Consider the following 26939-nt stretch of genomic DNA (forward strand, 5'->3'; position numbering starts at 1 on the left):
TTTTCTTGGTTTCAAAGCTTATTTGATGATTTAATGACAAGCAATCATTCAAATCAGCATGATGGAATGTAAATTTCACTGCAGGCAAGAGCAAGGTTACACAATGGGAGAGACAATCCTGCTAAACAGGCACTTATTGATGGGTTCCAAAAACAAACTATACAGAAGAACAAGATAGGGGTCAGGATGAGCAGCTGGCTGAACTTCTGCTGAATGTGGAACAAGGCAGACAAAACTCCAGGAAAGGCAAAGAAGAAATATGCTAAGTACAGCCCATTGTTTAAGACTGTGCCACGACTTTCACCTTGTGTACTTATTATGCTTCCAGCAATGACACTTGTTTAAAATGCAGAAACACCCACCTATCACCTAAGTGTCATCAGTGATGCGCTCTTCTCCAGCCATGAAAGAAGTCAACTCTAGTCCTGAAAAAGGTCATTCTAGGCTGATAACTAAACCACACGTAGGAGAAAACAGAACATCTGGCCAGAAGGATGAAAGACCTCAAAGTGTAAAACTGCCTATGAAAACCTTAAACAAAATCTCCTGACAAATGCATTTATTTCTACTTAGGAAAGAAAGCCAAATTTGAGAGATGGTCAGATTATTCTATGTAGCATTTGAATGAAGAGGTGAGAAAGAGGATGGCAGTGTCAAGCATGAGCTGATGAGAAGGATTAATTCTCATTCAGGAATATAAAAATGCAGCAGACACTGATGATGCTGTTGGATCAGGGAGCAATGGAAGAGCTGCATAATTTGATAGTCAGTCTTGATTTGCCATTTGAAAGTTAGGTGGAAGATACTACTTTACTCCAGAAAGGATATAAAACAGAAGAACATAAGGCTACAACTCTTCTCAAGTCTGGAAACTAGAGAAGCAACTTGGAATGAGAATTTGATCTTACAATTCAGGATGTATGGAACTGAACCGTGCACGTTCCTCTTTTTGTGTTTTAATGAACAACATAAAAATAAAAGTTTTGTTAATTATCTATAAAATAGATTGTTATTACTGCACAATGGGTAAATAGCAATCAGTCCTAGAGATAATGTTCCTGTACAGGGGAGGCAAGACAAAAATAAATAAACCCTTAACCACAATAAAATCCAAACACAGTTTAAGAAAGCTTGTATTTATTTCAGCCTCAATAGAGTCAGTTTGAAACTGTCAGAGAGACACTGTACACCTATATACAAATTCAAGAACATGGAGTAACTGTTACTTTTTATTAACAACCAGTTTAAATAATATGATAGAAGTATGTCCTGACAAAGGGGAACAAACGTGCTTCTTCAAGGTTTTTTAGCTGTTTTGGATCTCAGCCGTCGCTTGATGATCAGATGATCACTTTCCTTCTTTGGTTCCTCAAATTCCTGAAGAAAACATTTCAAAAGTTACTCATCTTTTTACACAAGTCTGACAAGCTCTTCTTGACCCACGCAAACATATTTCTTGCCCTAAATGGATTTCAGAATGGAATTTGCTTATTATGCTTGTTTTGTGAAACATGAAGCGTTCAGAAAACATTTTTAGCCCCAAACCCTGTAGCTATGGTTTGCCCAGAATTTCAGTTCTCGGTTCAGTTCCATGTTCTCAGAACTACAGTGAGAGAAGAAATTGTCTCATCTTCTTCATCCTCTAACAAAAAAAAATAACATTTTGGTTTCTGCCCCTATCTTTCGTCAAATCAACAAAAAATTCAGAGGGATATTACAGTATGGGCAAATGATCACTATGCTGAACAGAAAAAGGACTCTATAATTAAAAGATGCAGTTCCAACAGAGCAAGAATGTTCTTAGCACAATAGCTGCTGACAGAGTCATGAAACTGGCACATCAGATCCTTTGCAAGTTGGCTTAGACAGGAGATCATAGTTTAAGCATACCTAAAAAGCTGTCTAAGTTGTGCTCTAGAAAAGCGTGTGGTAGAATAATCCCACTCCAACACACTGAAATTATCTATGATTCCAAATTAGAAGACATCTCCGTGATTGCTACATCACCTACTTAGTAAATTGTAAGCCAGCCAAACACAGAGATCTTTGAGGACAAAATAAAACAGAACAGCAGGAAGACCAACAAGAATGACTTGGTAGAATAAAGAAATACCTCAGTACTTTCAACCTCCTCCTGCAAATAGATGAAACCTCCAGTCTGTTTGGACTCCTTAGTAGTTTATTTTAAGCCAAGACTACAGTATAATCGCTTACCGAAGAAGCAGGTATATCTAGAGGGCCAGAAATGTCAGTTGAATACAGCTTCCTTTTGGATCGTTTTGGCTTGGTCTCTCCTTCTTCGAGACTTTCAGGTTCATTAGATTTAGGAGAACTTACTGCTGAAATCAGCTTCTTGGCTAGAAGAAATTTGTTTTGATTCATAAACCAATCAACTTACTGGTTTTGTGAGTCTTTAAATCAAAGAATGCAAAAAAAGCTTCGTAACAAACTTGGTTTATAAATGACACGCAAAATTTAAGCGAAAATACTCAGAAATTGTATTTGTTCATCGAGGTTCTTTATTGCTTCTATAGCTGAAACAGTTTATAGCTTCAGGTACGGCAGCTTAAATCACGCATTAAAATGGAGTATGAAAGACAATCAAGACGAATAAATGCATTTACTTCATAAATCAAAGGACAACTTAACATGGCAGACAAGTTCTCTAAGAACACATACATTAATAGCCTACAGCAGAAACAAGCCATTCTACAATGCCTAGGAAACATGGAATAAAACTTATTCTACACCAACCTTTAGAGTGTATAATAGAAGGAGAGCTTTGAATAAAATCTCCAGTTTTTTGCAGTGTTTCATCCTTCTTTTTTGTCAGTCTTGAAGTATGTCCTCGCTTTCTCGGGAAGTAGTCTTTTCCGGATTTCTGTTAAACAGAGATGTGAACATGTGAAACAAAAGCATTGTTTAAACTTCATTTTAGTTCAACGTTATTTTAAGTTGACATTTTGAGCTTTACTACTGACACCTCTGTTCATTATGCTGATGATACCACAACGGCAAGTAATGTAGACAATTTTATACCCTTTAGGGAGTTGTCAAAATTTCAGCTATTTCAAGGCATACGTTTCTTAAAGTTTCTTAATAAGGCAGTAGTTTTTTTAAAAATAGCTCCCGAGCTGTGGAGTTGTTTCTCACATAAGCTGTTCTAATTACATAAAATAAACAAACATACAAACAGAAGACAAGAGATGGGAAAAATCTACTACTCATACTCTGACCATGCCAAGGATACTGCTATCACATGTGAACATCTGTTTTTAATAACTGCCATGCATATTAATGATATGAACCTTAGTTTAATACAAGGGCTTCACTTACAAAAGCACACGATAATACACTAAAGCTTCTCTTCCCAACTATTCAGTGTGCAATATCCTTCCCTCCAAATCATTACACAGTACAGCCATTCCACGCTCTGGGGACAGACTGACTTGCCCTTTGGTTAGCTTATGGAATTTAATTGGAAGAGCTCATAAGCATGTAAGATTCCCATTCAGGTATACAGATAAGGATAAGACACTGCTTCTTTCGTGTGACCACACAATTACAGGAAGTGCCAAGCTAGCTTCAAAACTAGAACAAAAACCAACCGTTTTCTCGTCACTTGCAGAGGGTGAATTAAAAGCCATGACAGATTTTGTATTTTTCCTGTTCTCACTTTTCACAGAATCCTGGGAAAATAAGACAAGTTTCAGCCATGATTCTTTTGGAAAGAACAATTGATGTCACAAAAGTGAACACTTTAAACACTTTTGCTAATCGTAGGGAAGTATTTGCTAGTGGTAACTATTCCACTGTAAATCAAATAATAAATAAGCATTCAATTATAAAAACAGGACATTAAGATATCAGTATTAGACATCTCATGATGTCTAAAAAGCTAATTTATGTCTACAGGTTTCAAAGAAAATACACAATGGAGTTAAGAGAAATTCCCTTCTCTTAAACCTTTATCACTGAGCTTGGCTATTAGTTTTGTATCATTAAAGCAGTTCATTGATTCAACTCTTCAACTACTTTACTGAGGTAGAAATAGCATTTTTTTAATGCTTAAATGAGAATGGTAAAAAGGCATCAGATATTTTGTTTTCTGTTTGTTCTAGGTCATACCTCATCCATGTCGTCACTTCTTTTCTTTTTTGCCTTTTTTAGAGAACTGAGAATTGTTTAGAGAACTTGAGATCTTTTCCTACTCATTCCTTATCAAAAGCAATACAATCACAACATGTTCAGATCTGAAGTTTCATACTGACCTTAGATTCATTTAACGAAGTGAGGCTCCTAGTACATCGATGTGACAAATAATTGTCTTCAGCTTTGCATCTTAATGGAATACTTTCTCCAGTTTTAGTTTTGCTTTGTTGTTTCCTAGGCTGTAAATATTTAAAACGAGTAAAGATTAGGCTATGCATTAGACCTCCAAAATATCTTGAGTTTTCTAAAGTTACAGTGTAAAACCTCAAACTCAGACGCCACATGAACACGTAAGCTGAAACACAGCACAAGTGTGGGAAGGTAGTAACATCTATTCATTGTGTGGTCTTCAGATACACCCTACTGGGTCTCACTAACAGTCTCAGGCAGTATTCTGCCTCCAAAAGAGAGAAAGCGAGACATTATTTAGGGACAAAATCTGTAACGCTGGTCGTTTTGTCATCCATTCCCCCCATACTCTGCACGCTCACAGCTGCTATGTTAGAACACCAAAGGCTAAACCTCTGCCTAATCTTCAGCATCCACATACGAATACATGGAAAACTGCATGGAAAAGTCCCATAATGTACACAGAGAGATGGTGTTCTAGTAAATCAAATATTTTTGAGAAGATGAGAGCACATGTTTGAGTGGAAGACAAAAAGAACCAACAAGTACTCATCACTGAATATGTAGTTAAAGGACTATATGCTAAGAAAAATGATTCTAGCTCCAGTATCTCCTAGGAAAACTGAAGAACAAAAAGGAGTTAACAAGATGTTAAGTACTTACTTTCTATAAATATAATCATACCTTTTCATTTACAGACTCATTCCTTCTACTTTGTCTTTCTTCAAGTAAAGGTATTTCCGGCAAAGACTGAAGGCTACTGTGGTTAATGCGTTGTTTTAATTCCTTTATAAAGTCATCTTTGTCAGCCAGTTCTTTTCTTAACTCTTCTATCACAGTTGCATTATCCTAATAAACAGTAAAAACTGCTGAGTTGTGGGACTGGCAAAAGGAATTAACACACACAAGCAGTATTGCAATTACTTAGTAGCATCAGTTTTAGAATTGCAGGCTAGAACAGTTAACTATTCAAGAACAGTAACATTTCACAGATTTGTATGGTCACTGTTAGAAGTGCAGTAGTCACAGAATTGCCTGGGAAGTTGTAATACAATATATTTTGATTCTTCTATTTTACTTATGTGCTTCAGCCTTCATCTTTCTTAAGATATAACAACCCGAGCTTTTATTTGTTCCCAAATCCTCGGTACTGTGAGAAAGTCAGCAGTTGTAGGGGAAGTTTTGCTATGAGAACATCTTTCTTCTCAGAGAAAGTGAATCCAAACATTCTCAAAAGAGCACAACTCATTTAGTCTTCTGTTTAGTTTCTGAAATTCTATGCTACTGCTTAGATTGGCTATCCTGATTAAAAGCTGGATGTTGAAATAAGAAATGGAACTTCCAGAGATCATCCCCCCTCTGCTTTTTGATGCTTCCCTTAATCTCTCTCCACGTCCCCTTCTGTCTTTTCATGCCATTGTAGATACTACCTCAGAGAAAGCAAAGGAAGTAAGAAACCTGAGACGGAGCTACTATCTGAGTATTGAGCCTAGCTTGGGATCCGGAAATGCTGTGAATTATCGGAAAAAGCTACAGATGTCCAGTCTGACTGTAGGATAACTGTAGGATATAACTGTAGGATATATAACTGTTGGATACTGTAGGACTGTAGGATAAACTGACATCTGTTTATCTGAACTACTGAAAAATTTGAAATTTTAGTAATTAACAGAAATTCTGTTTCTGAAGAACAAAAATAAAATCTGGTGCTTTTTTTGGTTAGTTGCACATGATGTCAATACGACAGTGTTCAAGAACAGAACCACACCCAGAATACAAAGAGCAGGTACAAGAGTTTTACAAAATTTGTGGGTAGCTAATCAGGTAGGAAGAAAGGAGAGCTGACCTTGCTTGAATCCTTTAAGGCAGATTGTCTCAGTTCTGCTATTTCTGTCTCTTTTTGTATGGCATTAGAAGCCAAAGTTTTGAGCTGTTCTTCCAAAGCTTCTACTAACTGATCTTTCTCCTCACGCCACTTTTGAAGATTACGGTCCTTTTCCTCCAGCTCCTATATTTCATGTTGAAAGAAAAGCATACACAGTAGAAAAAAGCAGAATCTTTAAGACAGCCTAGAATTAATAAGTTTTTCATATAGCATAAATAAGGACTCCAGCTGATAAAAAGAGTTTATGGTAAGACATTTCAATTAACATATTGTGATGTCACTCAACAAGATCAGGTTATATGCATGTATTATATATGTATTTACTATGCAGATTATTGTATTTAAAGCAATCTGCCAGTGCTCTGTAGTGACTAATTATTTGAATATCTTTCATGGTCTACCGCTAATTTCAGTTGGCCACTTTCATTTTGCTCCAATTGTTTTTTTTGACCTTTTCCCCGTTGTTTGGAAAACCTGCATCATTCATGTAATAAAAATTAAGAGCAAGTAGAATACCTGTTTAAGTTGTTGGATAGTATAGTCTTTATAATCCAGCTCATCCTTAAACTGGTTATTAATCCTTTCAAGTTCATCCATCCTGTTCCTGAGGGATTCCTCCACAGAACGCATCATGGACACCTGTAATGTAAGCACAGCTCATGGTTCATTAAAAGACTTCTGTAATCCAACCTGGCCAAATACTTCTTTGTTAAATAAAGAGGAATTCAGAAACAAGTGCTGAGTAGGAAAACGACAGCAAGTGCAAGGAAGACATGAATTCATTTTTAAGCTTCAATTTTCCACCCCAAGCACACCCAATAAACTTTCAGACTAAGATCCCGCAAAATGGGTTTTAAGATATCTTCTTGTTTAATAATTAAATTTTAACTATTAACATCACTGAAGCTGAAATTGAAGAAAAAAAATATACTACTTATATTAAAGAGCCTCTGGAAATTAGTCTATTTCTCTTCAAGTAAATAGCATTCTTCTTTCCAGTTATCAGCGTTTTTTCACAAGACTTAGGTTTTAGGCTTTGGAGTTACCACGGATACCAATGGCAAGTCACCAGTAACGTAGAGATAATAACAAGTCCCCTCCAGAGGCAGATTAGCTATTCTCTTCACAAACCTTATTCCAGACTACCAACCAACTTTACTTTCCTCTGTTCATTATCTATGTGAAACCACGTTTTAACTTCTGCTCCCCTCTAGAGCTTCAATGGCAACTTTACCTAAGATTTGCTGCTAGCCACACTAGTGTGAAATTTCCAGCTTCATAGTTAAAGTTTGAGAAGTTTTAACAGCAGAAAGCCAAGCATAATCTTACAGAAAAAATATCTCAGTTGACTACAAACCTCGATTTTAATTTCCTCAATTTGTCTCTCGGCATCAGAATGTTTGTCTTTTAGATCTGCATACTCTTCTTCTTTCCTCTGCAAATCTTTTTTCAAATTCAGTATAAGGGCAGAACTCTCAGAAAGAATATTTTCTAGCCTTATGTTAAAAAAGAAGAGACAAAGAACATTACTGTTACACATCTCATGGAAACAGCAATTACAGCTTAATCCATGCCCTGACCTGTTAAATTCTATTTGTAAATAGACTCTTAAATCTATCTAGACCAGTGACAAGATTTAAACAATTACTTTCGAATTTCAGCTTGCTTCTCATAATCAGATTCTGAAGCAATAAATTATTCAGATGCTATTCTGAGGGATGTACAACAAAACCACCAGAAATCCCCATATTATTCTTTATTTCCTTGCACACTCCTGTTTTCCCTTGGAACTCAAGTAGCATACCAAAGCATCCTAAAGTAGTAGGTTGGCTATTGATAAGCATGCAGATGCATTAAGTCAAAGGGATGTTCCCATTAACTATTTTTAACTCTAGTTCATTCTCAAAGGGCTCTAAGTTAACTCAGTGGTTACTTACGATTCTATACGTTGCACTTTCTCCATTTCACTCTTTTCCTTTTCCTGATGAGAGTGTTTCATCTGCTCCAAGCTATTTTTCAGCTGCATAACTTCTTGAATCAGATTTGCTTCTTTGCTACTTAACTCTTCAACATTTTTGTCTGCATTAGCAGACTTCTCCTGCAGAGTTGCTGTAACTGTCTCTAGATTAACAATAATAGATTCTTTTTCTTTAAGTAATTCATTGAGTTTTGACACATTGTCTTCCTTTGTCTTGGAAGCCTCCAGGAGATATTCAAGCTCTCTTATTTTTACCTCACAGTTGGCAACTTCCTTCTGAAATTGTGCAATCACTCTCTGATCTTCTGCAGTCTTTTCTTCAAAGTCCTGAGTTTTCTTTTCTATTTGCTCGTGTAACTGATTCACAAGATCATCTTTCTGACTAGTGTGAGTTGTAATCTCACATAGCTTCATTACAAGTTGACGATTATGATTTTCAGCATTATTCAGTCCCGCCTTTAGGTTTTCATTGTCTTGAAGCAGTGCTTTGATGTGCTGACTTTTTTGTGAGGAAACATCAACAATACTTCTGCATACTTCCCAAATCCTTTCAAGACTATAGTAAAAGGAGAGGTCCTGCACAAGAGCTGAAATGGAAGAAGTCCGTGACTGAATGCATGCAGAACTAATTTGAGATGTCCCTGGCTCATCTTTTTCAGAGTTTGAGGAATCCTTTACATTGACAAAGTCAGTACCGATAGCGTGAAACTCTAAGTGACATTTGTATAATTCATCTAATTTGGTCCTCATTTCTTTTACTTGTGACACTTTATCAATTATACATTCTTTGGCAACTTCTATGTTGTTAGTTAGTTGGGCATTTTGGTCTTCTAGTGTCATATTTATAGATCGCTGTTCATCCAGTTCAGAAGCAATTCCCCGATAGTCAGCTTGACACTGCAGAATTTGTTCACGGAGGGCATCAGCTCTTTCTTCAGAAAAAGAAAGCTCAATACGCAGGCTTGTTACCTGCTTACCGAAATCTTCTTTTTTATTTTTTTCTCTTCCGCATTGTTCTTCAAGCACAGCTAAATGACGTTCCAAGATTTCAGTTCTTTCCCTCAGTGCTAGTACTTCCTTTTCATACGCGGAGCACTTTTGTTTCATGTGTTCAATTTTCTTTTGCTCTACAGTGTTCTTTTTCTCTCTCTCATTTACAACTACTGTAAAACAAACAAACAAACAAACAAACAAAAATAAAAAGGGAAAAGGAATGTAGCTCAGATTGATTAAAATCATTATTACATAGCAGTTCACAACACCAAGTAGCAACTTCTAAGTGAAAAACTGTTGTAATATGCAAGCCATACCCTCACATCACATAGTATTTGATACTAGTGAAGGAATTAAAGTCCTCTGAACACGTAATCAGGTGCCTCAGATTTCTATACAGAATTAACAGCAAAAGGTTTTCAGTCTGGTAGAACACTTTTACCATGGCACTACTCAAACCTTCCACTCCACACCAGTAGAAAATCTAATTAGATTTAAGAAACATGGGAACGAGATAGATAATTCACAGCTATATTCTTTCTATCTTCCCTGCTTCAGCAATCCCTATAAGGCAGCCAGGAATCACTCCATCTACATCTAAATGGTAGATAAACAGTTCTCTAAGAAATTTCATTCAAACTCACAGTCCTCTTACTTTCAAAAGAAAGATAAAACCCTGGACAAGTGGATCACTTAAGTGTTGATATCTGTCTCTCTTATTCAGTTGATCTCTAAACAAAATATGAGGATTCCTACTTCTGTCCACACTTACTCTTTTGCATATAAAGTTCGCTCATAAAGTTGTACAAATTTGCAGATTCAAGTTTCCATAAATATTCCATTAGTTTGGGGCTGTTTTTTTCTTTAACTGGTGAGCAATTAGCTAAAATCACATGCATTTTCTTTCTATCAAAAGCGACTTCTGCTGTATTTCATCAATTACGTAAATTCTGCTGTAATTCATCCAATTACGTCCATTCCATAATATGCATACTTTAAGTATTAAAAAAATAAAAATAAGTCAAGACTTACTGGGGATTGGGTCACCACAACAATATATTCCATGGTGATTCTTGTACAGTCCTTTTATTACTACAACTACAGAAATGCAGAATTCTATAGCGCCCACGTGCAGCCTGCATTACATACAGATTCACATGTACTGCATGGAAACAGCCTCTCAACTCATCTAAGGAGTTTTATATACAGCCCTCAACTGATTTAAAAGTCATACTGAAGAAACAGCAGTGGCATATTCCACCCCAAACCAGGTTTTGGGTTTTGACTGCTGCTCCCAGCAACACTAGTGAGGGGAATATGATTTATAAGTAATCTAAACACTTTATGCTGAAAACAACAAGCAAGCACTAAAGAAGATAAATAAGACTAGGGAGAAGATGTGTAATGTTCAGTCTAGAAGCTCCTTACACAGGAAGTAGGGAAAAAGCATTATTACAGAGCATAGGAAACAAGACCTAAAAGCTCAGAGAATGGTGTAAATACCCTGAACTTTAAGCCGAGATAACATAGCATCTCCTAAAACACTTTTGCTCGTGCTACTTATATAACTAATTCTACAAAAGAACCAGCACAACATACCTGTGCTCATTGTTCTACTGTGTATATTTAACATAGCTAAAGAATATATATTAAGCAGTTTTTGAAATTGGACGCTATAAATACTCACAAATAGAAGAAAATTTTAACATGATTGAATACTCAGTACTTCTTAACAGAAAACTAAATGCTGACATCGTGACTATCAGCTACCCATTTTAATTCCTATGTGGAGCACTGCTGTCATTAATTTTTAAATGAGAGCTTTGGTCATATGATTATAACAAACCCACTACTATTTGGAGTATGGAGGAGTCCACATCCCTCCCTCAGTCTCTGGTAAGATGCATATATGCGATGCCATTCAGTGGACACATTAGGATTCAATATTTATGCCAAATAAAGGCAGCAGGGACAAATCATCCAAGAACAGCATCTCATCCAAAGAAGGCCTTGACTTTCTCCCTTGCACGTATTTTGCAAGAGGAATACAAGAAAGGAAGGGACTACAGCTAAGTTTTAGATTTTCCCTTCTACATTGTATATGCCTTCCATAATTCTAGGAACACTGATGCTCAGCTGTGCCCAGAAATGAAGTTAAATGCATCAGAGCTTATCCAAACCATTTTGCTCAAATATTGCCCATGAGCGAGCAATTAGCAGGTCGTCAACAATTTTGATATTTGCTTCAGGAAAAACAAAACAAACAAACAAATAAAAAGCACTTGAACAGCTGATGCTACTCAGAGGATCAGCAACAGCAGTTGAAACAATCCTAAAGAAACTGCTTTAAAACTATTACCAAATCTGCAAGTGCATCAACAGATGAGGAAAAAGCAGCAAAAAGGAAAAAAATAGTGCAAAAAACTTTTATTTTTAAGCATTCAAAAATGAACAGCATAGGACCTTCTGAAAAAGGAATATTTACATAACAGTTACTTCTATTTACAGTTTAACACAGTGGCTTTTCTCCTTATACCATAAGGTACGCGCTTCACAGCCTTTTGCTTCCGATCCGGAATAGGAAGCAATTTGTTGTTTTGGATGACACTTCGTTCAACGATGGAAGAAACTGTACCTTTCTTTGGAGGTGGCTCTTCCACAGTAGGCTTATCTTCATCAGTACAGCGCTTTCTTCCCACTTCCAACTCAGTTTTCTCTTGTTTCAGTGCTTTAACTGAAAGCACTGAAAATTGGCTGCTTTCAGTTCCTTTATTACTGTTCTCTTCTGTCGGTTCTGCTTTAATGGTAGTTAAATGGTAGGTAGTCTTTTCCTGTATTGATATAAGATCAGTTACATTGAAGCTTAACAAAAGGAGCACTAAAGTCTCAGTAATCTTCTGTAGGCAAATATTTACACAAAACCATACAGCTAAAATATTTACCCAGTGACTCTATAGACATCAGTTACAAATCTCAATAGCAGACAGAACAAGTACACCTTCAGATAATGACAAGAGCAATACTCGGTAGAGTATACAAGGGAAAGCAAGAGCCTAGCAGGTTACAAAGTAAAAGACTTGCACACAATCAAGAGTTTACCAGTTTATCAAAGAATTTCCTGTTTCCAAGAAGTCAACAAAATTACAAACATGGTCAAAGAGCAAATGGTCAGCTCTCATACAAGTTCATCACATCACACTTCTGCTAAGCTGCTAAAATCAATTTCATCATGACAGATATAATCCAACCTTAAAACTTAGTCAGCTCTGTCACGCATATTTTAGATTGTGTCCTTGACCACAAGTGAAGCTTCCTTACTTACAAGATGACGATTGTTAAGCCATGCTGGCACTGCCAAGGACTGATTATTCATCTTTAGTAACTTATGAAAAGAAAAGCTTCAGAAGTGTTCAGGCCACACAATCTCACAGATAGAGTTGGAGCCTTGTTCTTGGAAGAAGTAATAGGAGAGGACATGACTACTCATCACAGTCAGCTTTAATACCATGGAAATACTAAGTTGCAGTGATGCAGACAGTCAAAGACTAAGAAGGGTCAAGTTGCTAAGCTTACAAGGTTAGAGATCTGAGTGACAGAATTAACTATAAATGTTTTCAGAGCTGCTTCAGGCTACCAAACATCAAAAAATGAACAAAAAACACCAGAAGTGGTATGCACACATACTTAATCAAGCTAGTCTTCACATATTCAGTAGCTCGCAGTACGTTAGTCAGGATAAAGTTTTATGGACTGCATAGAACGTGGAGATATCCTGACCATTCATACTCATACTTCAAACTCTACTCAATATACTTTTACTGTTGTTCTTCCTCTGATGTAGGACGTGTGAGGCAGGAGTTAGTGGAACACACTGATATTTTTGTTGTTTGTGTTAACAACAACTACCTTCAAATAAATTTGAATTGTTTACAGTTTCAAGCGAGTACCAGCTACATACAGAAAATCAGTTTTCCAAAAATGTGTTGATTACAAGCATAGGGTTAGTGTTTTTCTTTTTTTGTATAAGGATACTGGGATGTGTAAAACACAGATAATCTTTTACATTTTCTTCTGAATGAGATTTTAAGTCTTGAAGCTCTGTAGTAATGTCATCTTTCTGCACCACGATGTCCATTAGCTCTCGAATCCTTTCATTTTGTGCATTCATTCTCTTGGAAATAAAAAATAAAAAAAATTCAGTCATCAGTTTCTAATGTAGTGTTAAGTAGCTGAATTACACAATGCATTAAAGGCAAATTCAGTTAAGCTAAGCTCGGTAAGAAATCTATTAATGGAGCCTACTGGAATTGCTCTTTAATATACATGACATCATAATGCACAGAATCAAGAATGCCCTCAGGATCAACACAGGTGTCAGGCACTATGCTATGTTCTCCACCCTGAAACGTAATTTATAATAAGTTAAAACTGGTGAATAGCTGACTACATAATAGCTGTTATTTCTACAGATAGTCTGGATAGCCACTATGAAGACAGCCATACAAGAAGTTTTTAATTTCAGCTTCAAAACCCACCTCACAAATTCACATACAACATGACAGTGATTCGTATGGGGGGAAGATAAGTGGCATTCTAGTTACAGCTAATATATTTTATAGTATTTGATGATGAGGAATCTTTTTTTTTTTTTTTTTTAAATAATACCCCAGGTTGATCTCCTTCAAGGAGAGATTGTATAATTTCTCTTCAGCTGGGATTTTAGCATTATCACTTACAAGTTCCTTGAAAATTTCAAGGCGCTTCTCAGAATTTTCTTCAAGCCGTTCTCGTTCATGGTAAAGGCATTCTCTGTAATACAAAAGAGAAAAGATAAGTCAGCTAAGTTAGCCAACCGCTAAGCTATTTAGTATAGCTTCCTGTAAACAAAGATGCTTCTCTATTTAGACACAACAGAATAATACACAGAATATTACTGCTACAGTGACATAGAAATGTATTTTCCCTCTCCCCAAGATTTGTGGGAGGTGAGAGAGAGCAGCAGCAGATAACAACAGATGCAAACGTTCACTAGAAGAATTTTTTATGAGTTCCTCGAGCCAGAATAGTTCTGTTTGCCACTAAGAAAATGGTAAATAAACATACCCAGCACTCCTCAGCCCCCACATCAAAGCCGTTCCTACACCGTGTTTCTCCTAAAAATCACAGTCCAAACAGAAGCTGATTTCTTAACAGAGACTAAGGAGAAGTAAATGAACAAGTCCAGCAGAATAGTAGACTAAAACTTTCCTCCAATCCAACTCTTGGCCACAGGTGAATATACCCTCAATCTTTCCTTTTCAACCAACAATTTTAAGAACATTTAAAGCTAACTTACTTGAACTGCTTTTCCTGCTCAGCAAAACGATGGGTAAATTCTTGTGCCACTTCATCACGAATTTTCAGTTCCAGTAGTAACTTGTCCTCCTTCTCAGCAACAAGTTTGTTCTTCAAGTCTTCTACAAGACTCAGCAGTGCCTAGGATAACAGCAATATTAAATTTGTCATTAAGCGATGGTTTCCCTAGAACTGAGTTTTCTCCTTTCACTCTATTTGAAAATGAGGGATAATATTAATTAAATGCCAAAGTATTCTCTAACCTTCTGTTTCTGCCTCTTTGCTCTACTCAGAAGTAACTTCTAAAAGAAGCACAGTCCTAAAATAGACTAAAACATCTGTTACTTAACAAACTTCCTTCCCCCTCCCAACAAAAAAAATGAGGGAAAAGTTTTCTGTATTGCTAAAAACAAACGAAAACATCACCCACATGTAATCCTTGCTATGTACTGACCACAAGTAACTAAAAGTAGACAGAAACAAGTCCACATGTTTCATTGCTCTGTTCGAATTTGGACACCTTTCACACAGCCTTTCCACACTAGACAGTAAATCAGAGTCATTCTGCTTAGTTCTTACCACTGAACGTACGGAGAAAAAGGGTGTTCAGAAGAAATAGGAGAGAGATGTAGGAAAAGAAGGATGTTGTTATAAGCTTCAGCGATACACTAATTCTTGAAGTAGTCCTGGCACTTACTGAGTATTCTTCTTTATCTATAAGGACTTTATTTTCTTCATGTTTCAGCATTGTTTCTTCTCCTGACTCATGTTCTTTATCCATTTCAACATCACCTTCCATTACATCTTCTAGGGTTCGGTCCCATAGAAAACCAGTGCTTCTCCTTGGGATGGTCGTTTTAGAACAAGGCATTGGTGACTCACTTGCGGATTTCTGGCCAAATGACACATCGTTGGGAGGTACAGATGCATCTGCAACTATAACCTACTCAGGAAATAAAAGACAAAGCCATCAGTATTTTTCCAACCTTGACTAGAACTTTCAAGAGGTACCTGCTGTGATTTCCTCTCCTGAGCTTCCTGCTCCTATGGCCTACGCTTTGTTTGGTCACTACTTAAACCAGTTTTCAAGAAAGTACAAAGGAGTTATTGCAGACTCCAATCCTACTTTTAACCTCAAGAGTTTCACTAGGCAAACAATGTACAAGAACTGCCACTTCATGCAGCCATAGATTTCTGCTTTTTTTTATGTTTTGAGTTTCCAGTTGCATTCAACGCAACTGATCATCATCTTTTCAGTTCTTTGTCTTGCAGCGCCACATCACCCTCATAGGCTGCTCCCTCTACTTTCACGCTTAACCTCTTTCAGATAAGGCCACAATCCAAGGGCACACATCCATCAATTGTGCTTCAAACACAAACTCCCAGCACTTCAAAGTTTTCCATCAAGACTGTAGCACTGATCTGACAGCTTAACTTCTTCAGTGTTATATCATAGCTCTCGCACCTACCCATTCCGCTTAACCCCCACTTTCCCACTGAAGCCTCTGATGGTCATAACACAGCTTTTCAAACTCTTTGCTGCTCCACTTCTTTTGTCAACGCTTGAACTGGACAGTATTCAAAATTACAACAGCAGCAACATATGGGGTAGCTGAATTTGCTTTCCTACATGGGATCATATTTTGAGAAGAGCGAAAAATTAAGTAAACAGCATAAAATCTCCTCCAGATGTAACAAGTTGGTTCTTGTTAGGTTGAATACTTTTTAGGAATGAGATCTCAGAAGATGCTTCTGCCCTCACACCCCAAAGAAACACAAAGACCCCAGTAGAGATTTTTAGAAAACTGTAGGAAAATTAAGCTCAACTAAAACACTAAATTAAAAAACCTGACTGCTGTATGGAGACAAACACCTAGATTCACTACAGATACTACACAAATAGATTCATATTCTTAGAAGAACAGAATTTCTTCTTTAAATGCAAATCATAAGTACTGATCAACAAAATAGACTACAACATACTCACTTTTTGTGCAATAGCTGAGAATCTTAGCACATTGAGTGTTTCTTCATAGGTTGAAGCACACTGGCTGATGTTTACTAACATGTGTATCTTCCCTTTTCCACTGAAGAATCCCTGAAGAAAGTGTGTTAGCTTACTTTCACGAAACGGTATGTGCTGCTGCACCCTTTGAAGACAAAAACCACAACAAATCCCATTACCAGAAGTTAACAGCTTCATTTCAATGTGAGAGCTATCCAAGTGGAAGACAACACATTAATAACTGCACTAGTCTTTAAATCATTTTGAGTTGTGGGTTGTTTTGAATTTATACTTTTTGCTAGTTTGCAGACAGGTTGTATGATTGTTCCAGCTACTATGCGGCCATTATCTTCTTAGACAACCCACGAGAACATTTCAAACAAAAAGTACATTCAACATCCAGCCTAAGATAGGTCCTACAGCCTCACGTTAGCTTAAATTCTCTCTCACCTTTCTCTTTCCCATACCACAGTTGGCAAAATGACCTATCTACTTCTAAGAAAACGGTACCCAACAAAATCAGAGATAACCTCTCTCTCAGTATATTGTCTCTAGGAAAGGACAAAAGTAAATATTTTGGAAATAAAGAAGCATATACTTATCACAACATCTCTGGTGTTTCCTAAACCAAGGTTAAGCCACTGAATCAAACAGCTGGTGATGTACAGAAAATTAGAAGAGAACTCCTAAAGCATGACTAAACACACTGTTCTCTAGTGAGGTTACCTGCTGGACTCTTTACAACTACTGAATTCTGCAAACAGACCTAAAAGCTTCACATAGCTATGCTCCTGTCACAACACACGTGACCCATAAGTAGCTTTAGTGCAGAAGTGGTAAATGAGTTCTTATTTTAAAGAAAATTACTATCAAAGTCATATCACTACATTTCCCCTGTATTGTTAAAATTTCAAGTGATCAGGACCAGCAGATAAAACAGTTCTGAATAAATCAAAGCACTTTAAGCAGCAGCTAATTTTAAGAAATCCTTCTTCCCTAGAAAGCACAGACAGACAAGAGACTAATCCAGTAGCAAGGCCTATTTTCATCTACTTCTAAGCATAACAGATATTTGAATAGGCTACCAGGCACAGTGTGGCATTTCATGAACACAGAGCTCACCTAATCTTTGGGACAGAAAGACACCTTCAAATGAGAATCAGCAGAGAATTCTGCAATTATATCCAGCTGTGACTGTAAATAAATACTACATTGTTTAAAATACAGAAAGCTCTGTCTGCACTCATTTAGAGCACAACCTCAGACAGAAGTAGTAAGCAGGCTTTTCTTCTCTCAGAATTTGGTTAGCTAGATCAGAAAGAATGATGAAGTTGCATCAAGATTTGGAAAAAAGAATATATATATATGTATATGTATATAATTTTTTTTCCAAATATATATAATGTATGTGTATGTATATATAATGTGTGTGTGTGTGTGTGTGTGTGTGTGTGCGTGCGTATACATATATATATATATATATACATATATATATATATATATGTATATTCTGACCATGTCTCTTGGCTAGGACAAAGCACAGCAATATCCCTGAGGAAAACTGTTACAGCAGAACTAAATGATAAATGCAATTAACTAACAAAGGAGGAAAAGGTCTAACATTTCACACATTTAAAGTGAAAATAGTGAAAACAAATTTTATAATCTGTCCCGAAACTTGTTTGAGAAGGCAAGGCCAGGAAAAAAAAAAAACAAAAAAAAAAAAACAAAAAAACAAAAAAACAAAAAAAACCACCCACAACGCTAATTTGCTTAAGTCTATGATAACACATTCAGAAATTTAGAACTGGAATGGTTTTATTTGGGAAAAACAAACAAACAAACAAAAAAACAGAAACAAAAAACAACACAAAGCAGGCAAGTTAATAGATCACTTTCTTAGATCATTAAGTCTTCACACATCTGCAGAAGCCTACAGATAGTTTTCACTCATAACGTACTTTCGTACTCTGCATTTTAAACAATAGTTAAAACATTGTACATGATATCTGAAATCTACAACTAGTTTACAGTTTGTACAAGGACTTACTTTGACTGCTGACTGATCTTGAGTGCACTAATACACTTGCTTAGAGTTAGGAGAGATGCATTGATATTTCCACTCTCTTTCAGTCTGTCACCTTCATTGCGCGTCTTGGTATTTCTTTCCGAACCAGCAAGATCACACAGTGATAATCTGAAGGCAGATAAGGAAAATTAAGTTTTCTTGCCTTTGAATGCACATTGATTATTTATCATTTCCAACACAACCACTCCTCACAGAGGTACAATTTCTTGAACCCTTTCATGCTTTTTAATGTTGCTTTCCTAGTGAAGTTGCACACTACTTCCTGCCAAACTCTTTTCCAACACAGCTTCCATTTTTCTGCCATATTCTTCCTTCTGAGGATTTACGTTAGTTCAGAAGTTGAGTGAGAAGGATAAAGGAACACTGTGTGTAACAGTGGGCACAAGATATAGAACAGCATTACAACTTGATGGTTTAGTACTGCGTGATGACAGGAAATGGGGAACCACCACTCATCCAGGAGGCTGTATCAGGGAACCTAGTGTCCGTAGCCTAATATCAATACATCAATACTGAAAGTAACTGACAATTTCATCCTAAAAAAAGAAGGGAACTCTGCTCTGAACTTACTCATTGACTCGTGTCACTTGTGGCATTTCAAGGTCTTCGATTCTTAGTACCTTAATTGTAAATATACTGTGGCTAAAAGGAGAAATGAAGCAAGATCAATAGCCAGAAATACACGCATTTTCTAAAATCTATAACATCTGTTCAAAACACTGCTGGATTTATTCCAGATTCAATTAACAATAATTCTACTAGATGCATTAAACCTTTTAAAGGGACATTCTTTCTTGGTTTATTTTGCTTTTCTTCCCCCTCATGAACCACCATTACTTACATGGAAGAAGGCTTAGTTATTTTGTTGAGAGTTTTTGATAAAACACTTAGCTTTTGTATGCACTTATCTGCTTGAAGGACTAATCCCTCTAGTTTAAAGCACTAGAATCACAAACTGTCACAAAATATCACATGGAACACTAGATATCAAGCCTTTTTAAAGCCTCTTCCCCGAAAAAAGCCATAGACAATATTTTCATTCATCCCTCTTCCCCACACTATGTTACACCCAATGTTAGTGAAAGTTTCCCACCTTCGGCTGGAGCAAGTATTTAGCTTTGTGCTCGCAAAACTCTGGTGTTTCTGTCCCAGTTTAAAAAGTCTGAAAGCTTCTTTAGAATCAGAAATCTGAACCCACTGCAAACCTTTCAAAAGAAGGAAAAGTGATTTTTGCAAGCTTCATTAGCAAAAGAGAAAGTGAACAAGAAATAAGGTATACAAACTAAGAACATTTAGTTAAGACAATAAAATACTTCATTAACTCTGCCTCAAACACACGACAAGCTGATGGCAGATAAGACTGAGATTCTTCCTCCCACAGAAAAGGGCAAGGTATAGTATAGCACAACAGTTTATCCTACCAGAATACTAAAGAATGCTCCATCCAAATTAAGCAAGCAGCCTTAGTACTGAAAGTACAAAAGGTAAGTTCTTAAACTACAGAAGCCCAAAGTTTGTGTTCATTGGTGCAGAAGTCAATCTGAGAAGCTTTTTCTTTTAGCTTGTAGTTTTTATTGGGGATGGGTTATCTGGATTTTGTCTGCATTATAACGACTGTATGGCTCTCATTTTCAAGGATGATGAAGGCAGTGGAGTTCACACAGGCTTTATGCGCAAAGTACAGGAATAAGGAGAATACTGTTGAAGATGCAGATACATACATGTAGCTTGTTGCCTTCGCATTCAAGCAGACACTTCTAGAGCTACACTGAGCACATTTAAGAGCTTTCTATCTCAGAAGAAACATTGTTACACTGTTCCATGACAAGCTTGGCAGTTTGCAAAGTATTCTAGTTACCTTTTACGTAAGAATAGCCCTTGATGTCTTGAGCAAGGCGAAGTGTCCTTTTTTTTCTGTCATTTGATAAAGGAGCCAGTAAATCATAAAAACATTCATTGTAAATCTCAAAAAATGAAACCCAAACAGAGAACTTCACAAAATCATCTATAGATAATCTGCTAAGTTGGTCTGATAGTTTTGAGAGATTTTCTGCACCTGCAAAGTAGAAAATATTACAAGTCAATGTAGAGACAGTAAAACTAGCTGCATTTAAAAATAAGGAATAGTTAAGCTTACAGCTTAAAACTTTTCCCAGAACATGAACACAGAGAACCCCCAGCTCTCATACAAACACCAGGTATCTGGAAGTCAAGACGCTTGCCCTACACATTTGCAAAGACACGCCTGCTATAAAGCTTGCTTTTTCACTTCCAAAACCCAATCTAACATCTATAGTTGGGTTAGAAATATTCAGAACTCTTCAGTCTTTACGATATAGAGAACTGAACTAGTAAGGACACTTTGTTCTGACTTTTTAGGGAAAAAAAGTATTTAGTGAGTTCTTAAGTGCCCTAAAGGCATGTCAGAAAACCACGAGGGATCTTATCACAAATCATACTCTTTTTCTTTGTTTTACTTTCACCTCATAAAACCAGGTTACGATAGATGTCCCAGTAGTCTCCTAGCCATTTTATTCCTTCTGTTTTCTGCCCAGATGTCCTGCCCATTATTCCGTTCTGTTACAAATAAAAGCTAAACAATCCTTTTATTATCAGCATTAGCCAAAAAAGCCAGTCGTTGACCTTACAGAAGCTTTTCTAATTGCTACTGTTTAATATAAAACATACCCTTAGAATCAGCTGGGGATTTGTCATTAGTGCTGTTGTGATGGTCTACCTATGAAAGAAAACAGAGGCTTTAGGATTTATTATTGATGTACAGCACCAATACACCACTGGTTGCTTTTATTTATTTATTTATTTATTTATTTATTTAAAGCAGCTGTATTGTTCTACCAGAAAACAATACAGTATAGTTCCAAGGTGCCAACACAAAAAACCTGGCTACACATTTTGACTGGTTTCACCCTACTACTCATTTCTGACAATTCCTTTACTATAAGATCTGATGCATTTCAGCTTTCTGATTCAGAAAGAAAAAGAACAAATAGGGAGAGAATCCCCAACAGGAAAAGGAGTTATTTAATAGGATGATTTTCAATAGCCCATTTATAATCTGCATTTTACCCTTCATGAATCTTGGACTCCTGAAATATTTTTCTTATTGGGATTTTCTTAATTCAGGACTTCCATATCCTATGGCTTATTAGGTCAACTCTCAGAAATGGAAGTTAAGGTAGAATACTTGATCACTTAATGTAGATAAGCAGCTTATTATTTCTTAACTCAGGCTATCAAAGTGTTACACAAATGAAGTTATGACTAAATTTTGTAAATATAATATTATTAAGTAGTTTGGTCAAAGAAAATACAGAATAGCTCCCAAAATGTAGATCTCATGATGTTCATAGATGTATACTCAGTTCCCAGGCTTCAGGTTGTGTTGCTTTTTTATAGAGCAAAAAAGTAGAAAGAAATTCTCATCTACTGAAGAGGAAGAATCTCACCTACCAGATACAGTATGCTTAGAAGTAAAACTTTTAACATAGAAGTTTTCATCTACATGACACTCACCCAGATCTGGCTTTGTATAGTCAGCAAAGCTTGTACCTACTCAGCTTATAAGGTCAAGTATTTTACCTAGGAACACGGTTCTTGAAACTAGAAGAGGCACCTATATTGCATGATCGCATCTAATCTCTCTAATGGAGTAGGATGAGATCAGCATATAGCTGTCCACTGCATTTTCTTTCCACATACTCACTAAACCTAGAACAGTTTTACACATCTTTGGTTCATGTAGAAGACAGGTGTTGTTTTTCCCCGAAATACTTAAAGATCATTGGAGCTGGACTTCATACTCAGCTGCGCTCTTGAAATAATTCAGAAGGAATTTTACTGCCACCTGCCTTTCACACTGTGAAGTCCACACTTAACCAACTCATCAGTAAGATCATGTTAACATACTCCACAACTAAAATACCACAGTGCGGTATAGCACACCGCTAATAAGATGCTTCATTCTTTTTCAGCAGGAACAGAAAGACAAATAGAAAACTGTGTGTAAATACAGAACCCTCTTTCATTACAGAATGGAAAGGACAACACTGAACTATCACAAGATGCATGTACTCATCATTTCTTTATAAAGTAGTTTCCTACCTCTTTTGTCAGAAGAAGCAATGCATTTTTAAGAGCAATTTCTTCTCTCACTTCCTCATTTGTCAGTTTTACATAATCTCGCCACTGAATAGGTTTCATATCCATTTTTGTGTATAGCCTTCGTCCAATAGTTTTAAACAACATATCCATCGTCCTTGGCAAAATACCAACATCATCTTCTGTCCCTGTAAGCAATACACAAAAGAAGGGCCAGGTTACTATTGTAAGCAACATATAAACATAAATGAAGACAAAGATAACTGATTCTAATCTCAAGGTATACACAAAGAATTTAGAGGCCAGTTACAGTCTGAAGCAATGTTTGCAGTGTTACTAGACTGTTCCCTGAAAAATACTGGCTTTAAGCAACAGCTCACATCCCATTCCTTAGACATTACAGGGCATCACTTTAAAACAGCCAGAATATTCTGCATAAGCTTAGCCTTAAGAAGAAAAAATAACCCACAGCAAACTCCCACATTTAACAGACTTGCAGATTTTCAACTGTTTACCAGGCTTCCTTCCCGCTCTGAAACAACCCTGAAATACAACCAGAGTGATGTCTCTGCTACAACATTCCGTTCGTCCCACAAACCCTATTTATAAATACCTACAAGTCTCATAAAAACTGTTAAAGTAACTCAGCTCCTTTCCCATTGCCTTTTCTTGGAGCACACAACTACCTCCACGTCTTGACTACTTCACGCCTTAGTTTTTCCACTGTCACTAAATACCAAGCAAGCTTCAGTGTTTTAAAGTCAGTCATGAACACAAGAGAGGACAATACGCAGAAGAATTTCTATAGTGCTGTATGGAAGGTGCATAGAAAGATAATTTTTGAAGATACTACCCTGCTGATTCTTAATATTTAAGTCCTAAAAAGGTATTACTGTGGGAAAGTCTTCAGCTCCACGCGTATAAAACTATTGGAAATGCATAGCAACAGAACAGTAAGCAGTAGAAATAAGGGGAATTTGTTTCCTGTGAACCCAATCGTTTCATTTGTTATGACAGTATTAAACATAAAAAACAACTGCTCCCAGCCAGAAAGGACATTGATGTATTATTTCTGTACTACTAAAGCTCAGGGAACACAATCTCCTATGCTGCTGTTATTACTAAAATCAGAAATTTGAAAAAAGATTGAAATACCTTGAGCAAATGTTTCAGAACGTTTAATTTCTGCCTACAATAAATCAAACAAACTCAGACATACTTTGCCTTCAAATAAAGAACAGCATTTAAGATGCACGCCTTTATAGTAGGAACAAAAACCAAAGTTATTGTAGTGTAGACTGTCTTACACACTTGTAAATTTAGTAATATTTGTTATGGAAGAAGACGACTTTTCAAGGCTACTAATATTCAAAAGAAGGCAACGTACAAGGCCTGTTGAGTAACTAGGTAAGAAGTCATAACATCTCTGTCTTCTAGAAGTAGTTCTCACTTTATGAAATTAATTCAAGGAAAAAACAGTTCTGCTCATACCTTGGAATGTGTAAGTTTTCCCAGCATTTGTAACGCCATACGTAAAAACAAGGCGATCACATCCTTCTAAGAACTCTTTCACTGGTTGCTTCATAGTACCGTCAAAGAACTCTTCTTGAGTTGCTTCAGGTCCAAACACCTGAATGTTACCAAGAAGCTGGTTAATCTCTTTATTTTGTTTAAGCAATACTTAGGTACTTGTAAGGAGTCAGATACACCTTGATAATTCTAAAGACAGTTAAGAAAAACTTGTTTGCTTTCTATGAAGTAACAGAAGACAAGCAACTTTTTCCACAAATAACTTAAAATCATTTAAAGACAATTAATTTACCTGTGAAAAGGTGAACTTCTGTGTTGTCTGTCCTAAAGTTTTAATGCTCATTCTTCCCAATGAGCTCTTAGGGGACTTCAGTATAATGCTGGTTGAGTCCTCAAGTGAAACACATCCCTATTACAAGGAAGCACAAGTAATGCAGGCATGAAAAAAGTTTTAAAAAGTCATCTTACAGGAAAGAAAACATATATACTTTAAGGGTTGTTTTTTTGTTTATGATTAAATAAATGCCTTACCTGCGATCCATTTGCTCTCTCCCGTGCTGTAAAGGGCTTAATACGCAGGCAAACTTGTATGTGTCCTCTAGGCTCCAAACTAGACCTCTAAAATTAAAGAGCTGGAAGTTAGAAATCTGACTAGATCCTCTGTTTGATGATTAGCACATTAAAGCAGCATTATTTTCATCATCCTATTGTAACAGACTCATTTGTTAACACAGGAAGTAATAATATTTTACTGTTTTCACAAGTGCTTTGGACCCTGCTAAACTTCTTTGTCAGAGCCTAGAATTTCAGAACAAGTACTACTGCAACACACTCCTGTACTGCATTCAGGCCAACTATAAACAAAAGTACTCCATTATTGTGCTTCTGAGACAATGTTAGCTTCATCCACTAATACCGGTGCTCCTCATAAGGTATCAAATAACACCACACATCTTGGTCTAGTCTATGCACAGTCTAAAAGCATAGTGAAGATGATTTTCATCTCCTCTGTAAGATTCTAATGCTTCTTATATACAAAAGAATTAAGTTTATTTTAAAAAACCAATTAATTTTAATATTAAAGCTTTCTTACCCGGCTCGTGTCTGAGCTTGATGAAGCTGAACGAAACTCATCAGAGAGATCTGTTTTGATGTCTTCCACGTTTACTGCTTCTGTTCTTTCAGGAAGCTCCATACAATCTACATAGGATGGTCTTGAAAGTTTATCTTCATCTGAATTTTGTTCCATTCTTCAAAATAATACAAAGAAAATTATTCTTAGCTCTTTCCACACATGATGTAGAGTTCCTAACCTCTGTTAGATGGGACCAAGAGATATCTGCAGTTTGCTTTGTGTGTATGTACTGACGCTTTTTTCGTCCATTTTTCTGTTCTACTCAACTTTCTTTATCTCAAACCCACAAGTTCAACCAGCTTCCTATTCTCCCCTCCATCTCACTACAAGGAGCAAACCGTGTAGTGCCTAATTGCCTGTCAGACTAAATCACACCACAAATGCCCATCAAGAAAAACCCTTTTGCATGTAGCACAGCCTCACTAGAGCCCTGATGGCTGACGGAAGTAGTCACAGATGTCACTTAATAAAAGCAATCCTGCTCTACATAACATTACCCAGCATCTCATTTTGCAGTTAGAGCATAATAAAAGATTATTAAAATAAAACAATGCAATGGCTTATCTCTGTAGCGTAATAATAATAAATTGTTGGTATTATAAAGGATAACTCAATGCAGTTTACCACTAGACAGAGCTCAGAGGCACTGCAAAGTCTAATTGGTTGCTTTGGCTATTTAGAGGGCACTGTAGAAATCAGAAAACCTCGTGGCAGAGTACAACTGTTGGTTTTTAAATTCGTAATTTAACTCCTTCTCAGCAGTGAATCTGCAACAGAAATGGAAAGTGTAATTGGTTCAGTGTTACGGATAGCAGACAGAACATCAAAATAACCTCTAAGAAGTACATTTGACTAAAAATACCTGCATGTTTTGTCCACACTTCATTCTTCTGCTGCTTCTTACTGTGATACTACAGTTGGCACTTTTGCAGTTTTTATTAATACGCTGAAATAGCTTATCAGGGTATCACTTGGATATCATGGCAAAAAGCACTTTTAGGTGCTGCCTCACTTCCGACAGCTTGAACTGAGATTCAGCTGTCTTCCAATACTACACCCTCACACCTATGCTACAGCAGGGCTCGTACGGTGTCTGTAAGTGCGAATGAGGAATATAAATCGTTTTAAAACTCCAGCCGTTTAAACGACCGATGGGACCAAAGGATCAAAGCGCCTTTGCTCGCTGACAGCACTGCCTCTTATGCGGTCGTATTTTTGCTCTCCAGGAGCATCAGAAAAAACCGGGATGTACCAACACACAGCTCAGCCTTCCCACCTGACCTGCAAGCGCAGTTACGCCGCTAATGCCGCCGCTAACGCCGCCGCTAATGCCGCCGCTAACGCCGCCTCTGCCTCTCGCTTCAACCGCCGGCCCGCGGGATCCTCCCGTGCCCGCACCGCGCCGCCCAACCGCTCCCGCTCATCCCGTGCGGAGCGCCCCCCTGCGCCGCCCACCTGCGCGCACCACCGCCGCCGGCCAAAGAGCGCGCCCGCTAACGCCCGCCGAGTCCTTTCAAATGCAGCCAACGG

At 37.0% G+C, this 26939-nt stretch overlaps 1 protein-coding gene across 7 annotated transcripts; it reads right to left on the bottom strand.

Annotated features, from left to right (window-relative positions):
- Positions 1 to 966: 966 nt before the first annotated feature.
- Positions 967 to 26939, bottom strand: LOC146759970 (kinesin-like protein KIF20B). Of its 7 annotated transcripts, none has more exons than XM_085555143.1 (27): positions 26865 to 26939; positions 25368 to 26176; positions 24806 to 24892; positions 24567 to 24683; positions 24236 to 24374; positions 22748 to 22932; positions 21314 to 21362; positions 20484 to 20681; positions 19719 to 19830; positions 19196 to 19267; positions 18587 to 18733; positions 16519 to 16681; positions 15229 to 15474; positions 14533 to 14672; positions 13934 to 14006; positions 13261 to 13368; positions 11833 to 12028; positions 8164 to 9367; positions 7584 to 7722; positions 6743 to 6865; positions 6188 to 6349; positions 5026 to 5190; positions 4272 to 4391; positions 3609 to 3689; positions 2755 to 2881; positions 2215 to 2357; positions 967 to 1377 (listed from the first exon to the last, which is right to left on the bottom strand). In XM_085555143.1, the coding sequence occupies exons 2-27, from the start codon at positions 25521 to 25523 to the stop codon at positions 1297 to 1299; spliced, it is 4533 nt and encodes a 1510-aa protein (XP_085411269.1). In that variant the 5' UTR covers positions 25524 to 26176; positions 26865 to 26939; the 3' UTR covers positions 967 to 1296. The 7 variants fall into 7 exon arrangements, with proteins under 7 accessions (XP_085411269.1, XP_085411272.1, XP_085411267.1 ...); XM_085555146.1 differs by having other exon boundaries at positions 25368 to 25524; positions 26691 to 26939; XM_085555141.1 differs by having other exon boundaries at positions 26272 to 26939.

This window comes from Coturnix japonica, chromosome 8 (assembly GCF_054131305.1).
Source record: "Coturnix japonica strain WE chromosome 8, WE-NBRP24, whole genome shotgun sequence".
NCBI lineage: Eukaryota > Metazoa > Chordata > Aves > Galliformes > Phasianidae > Coturnix > Coturnix japonica.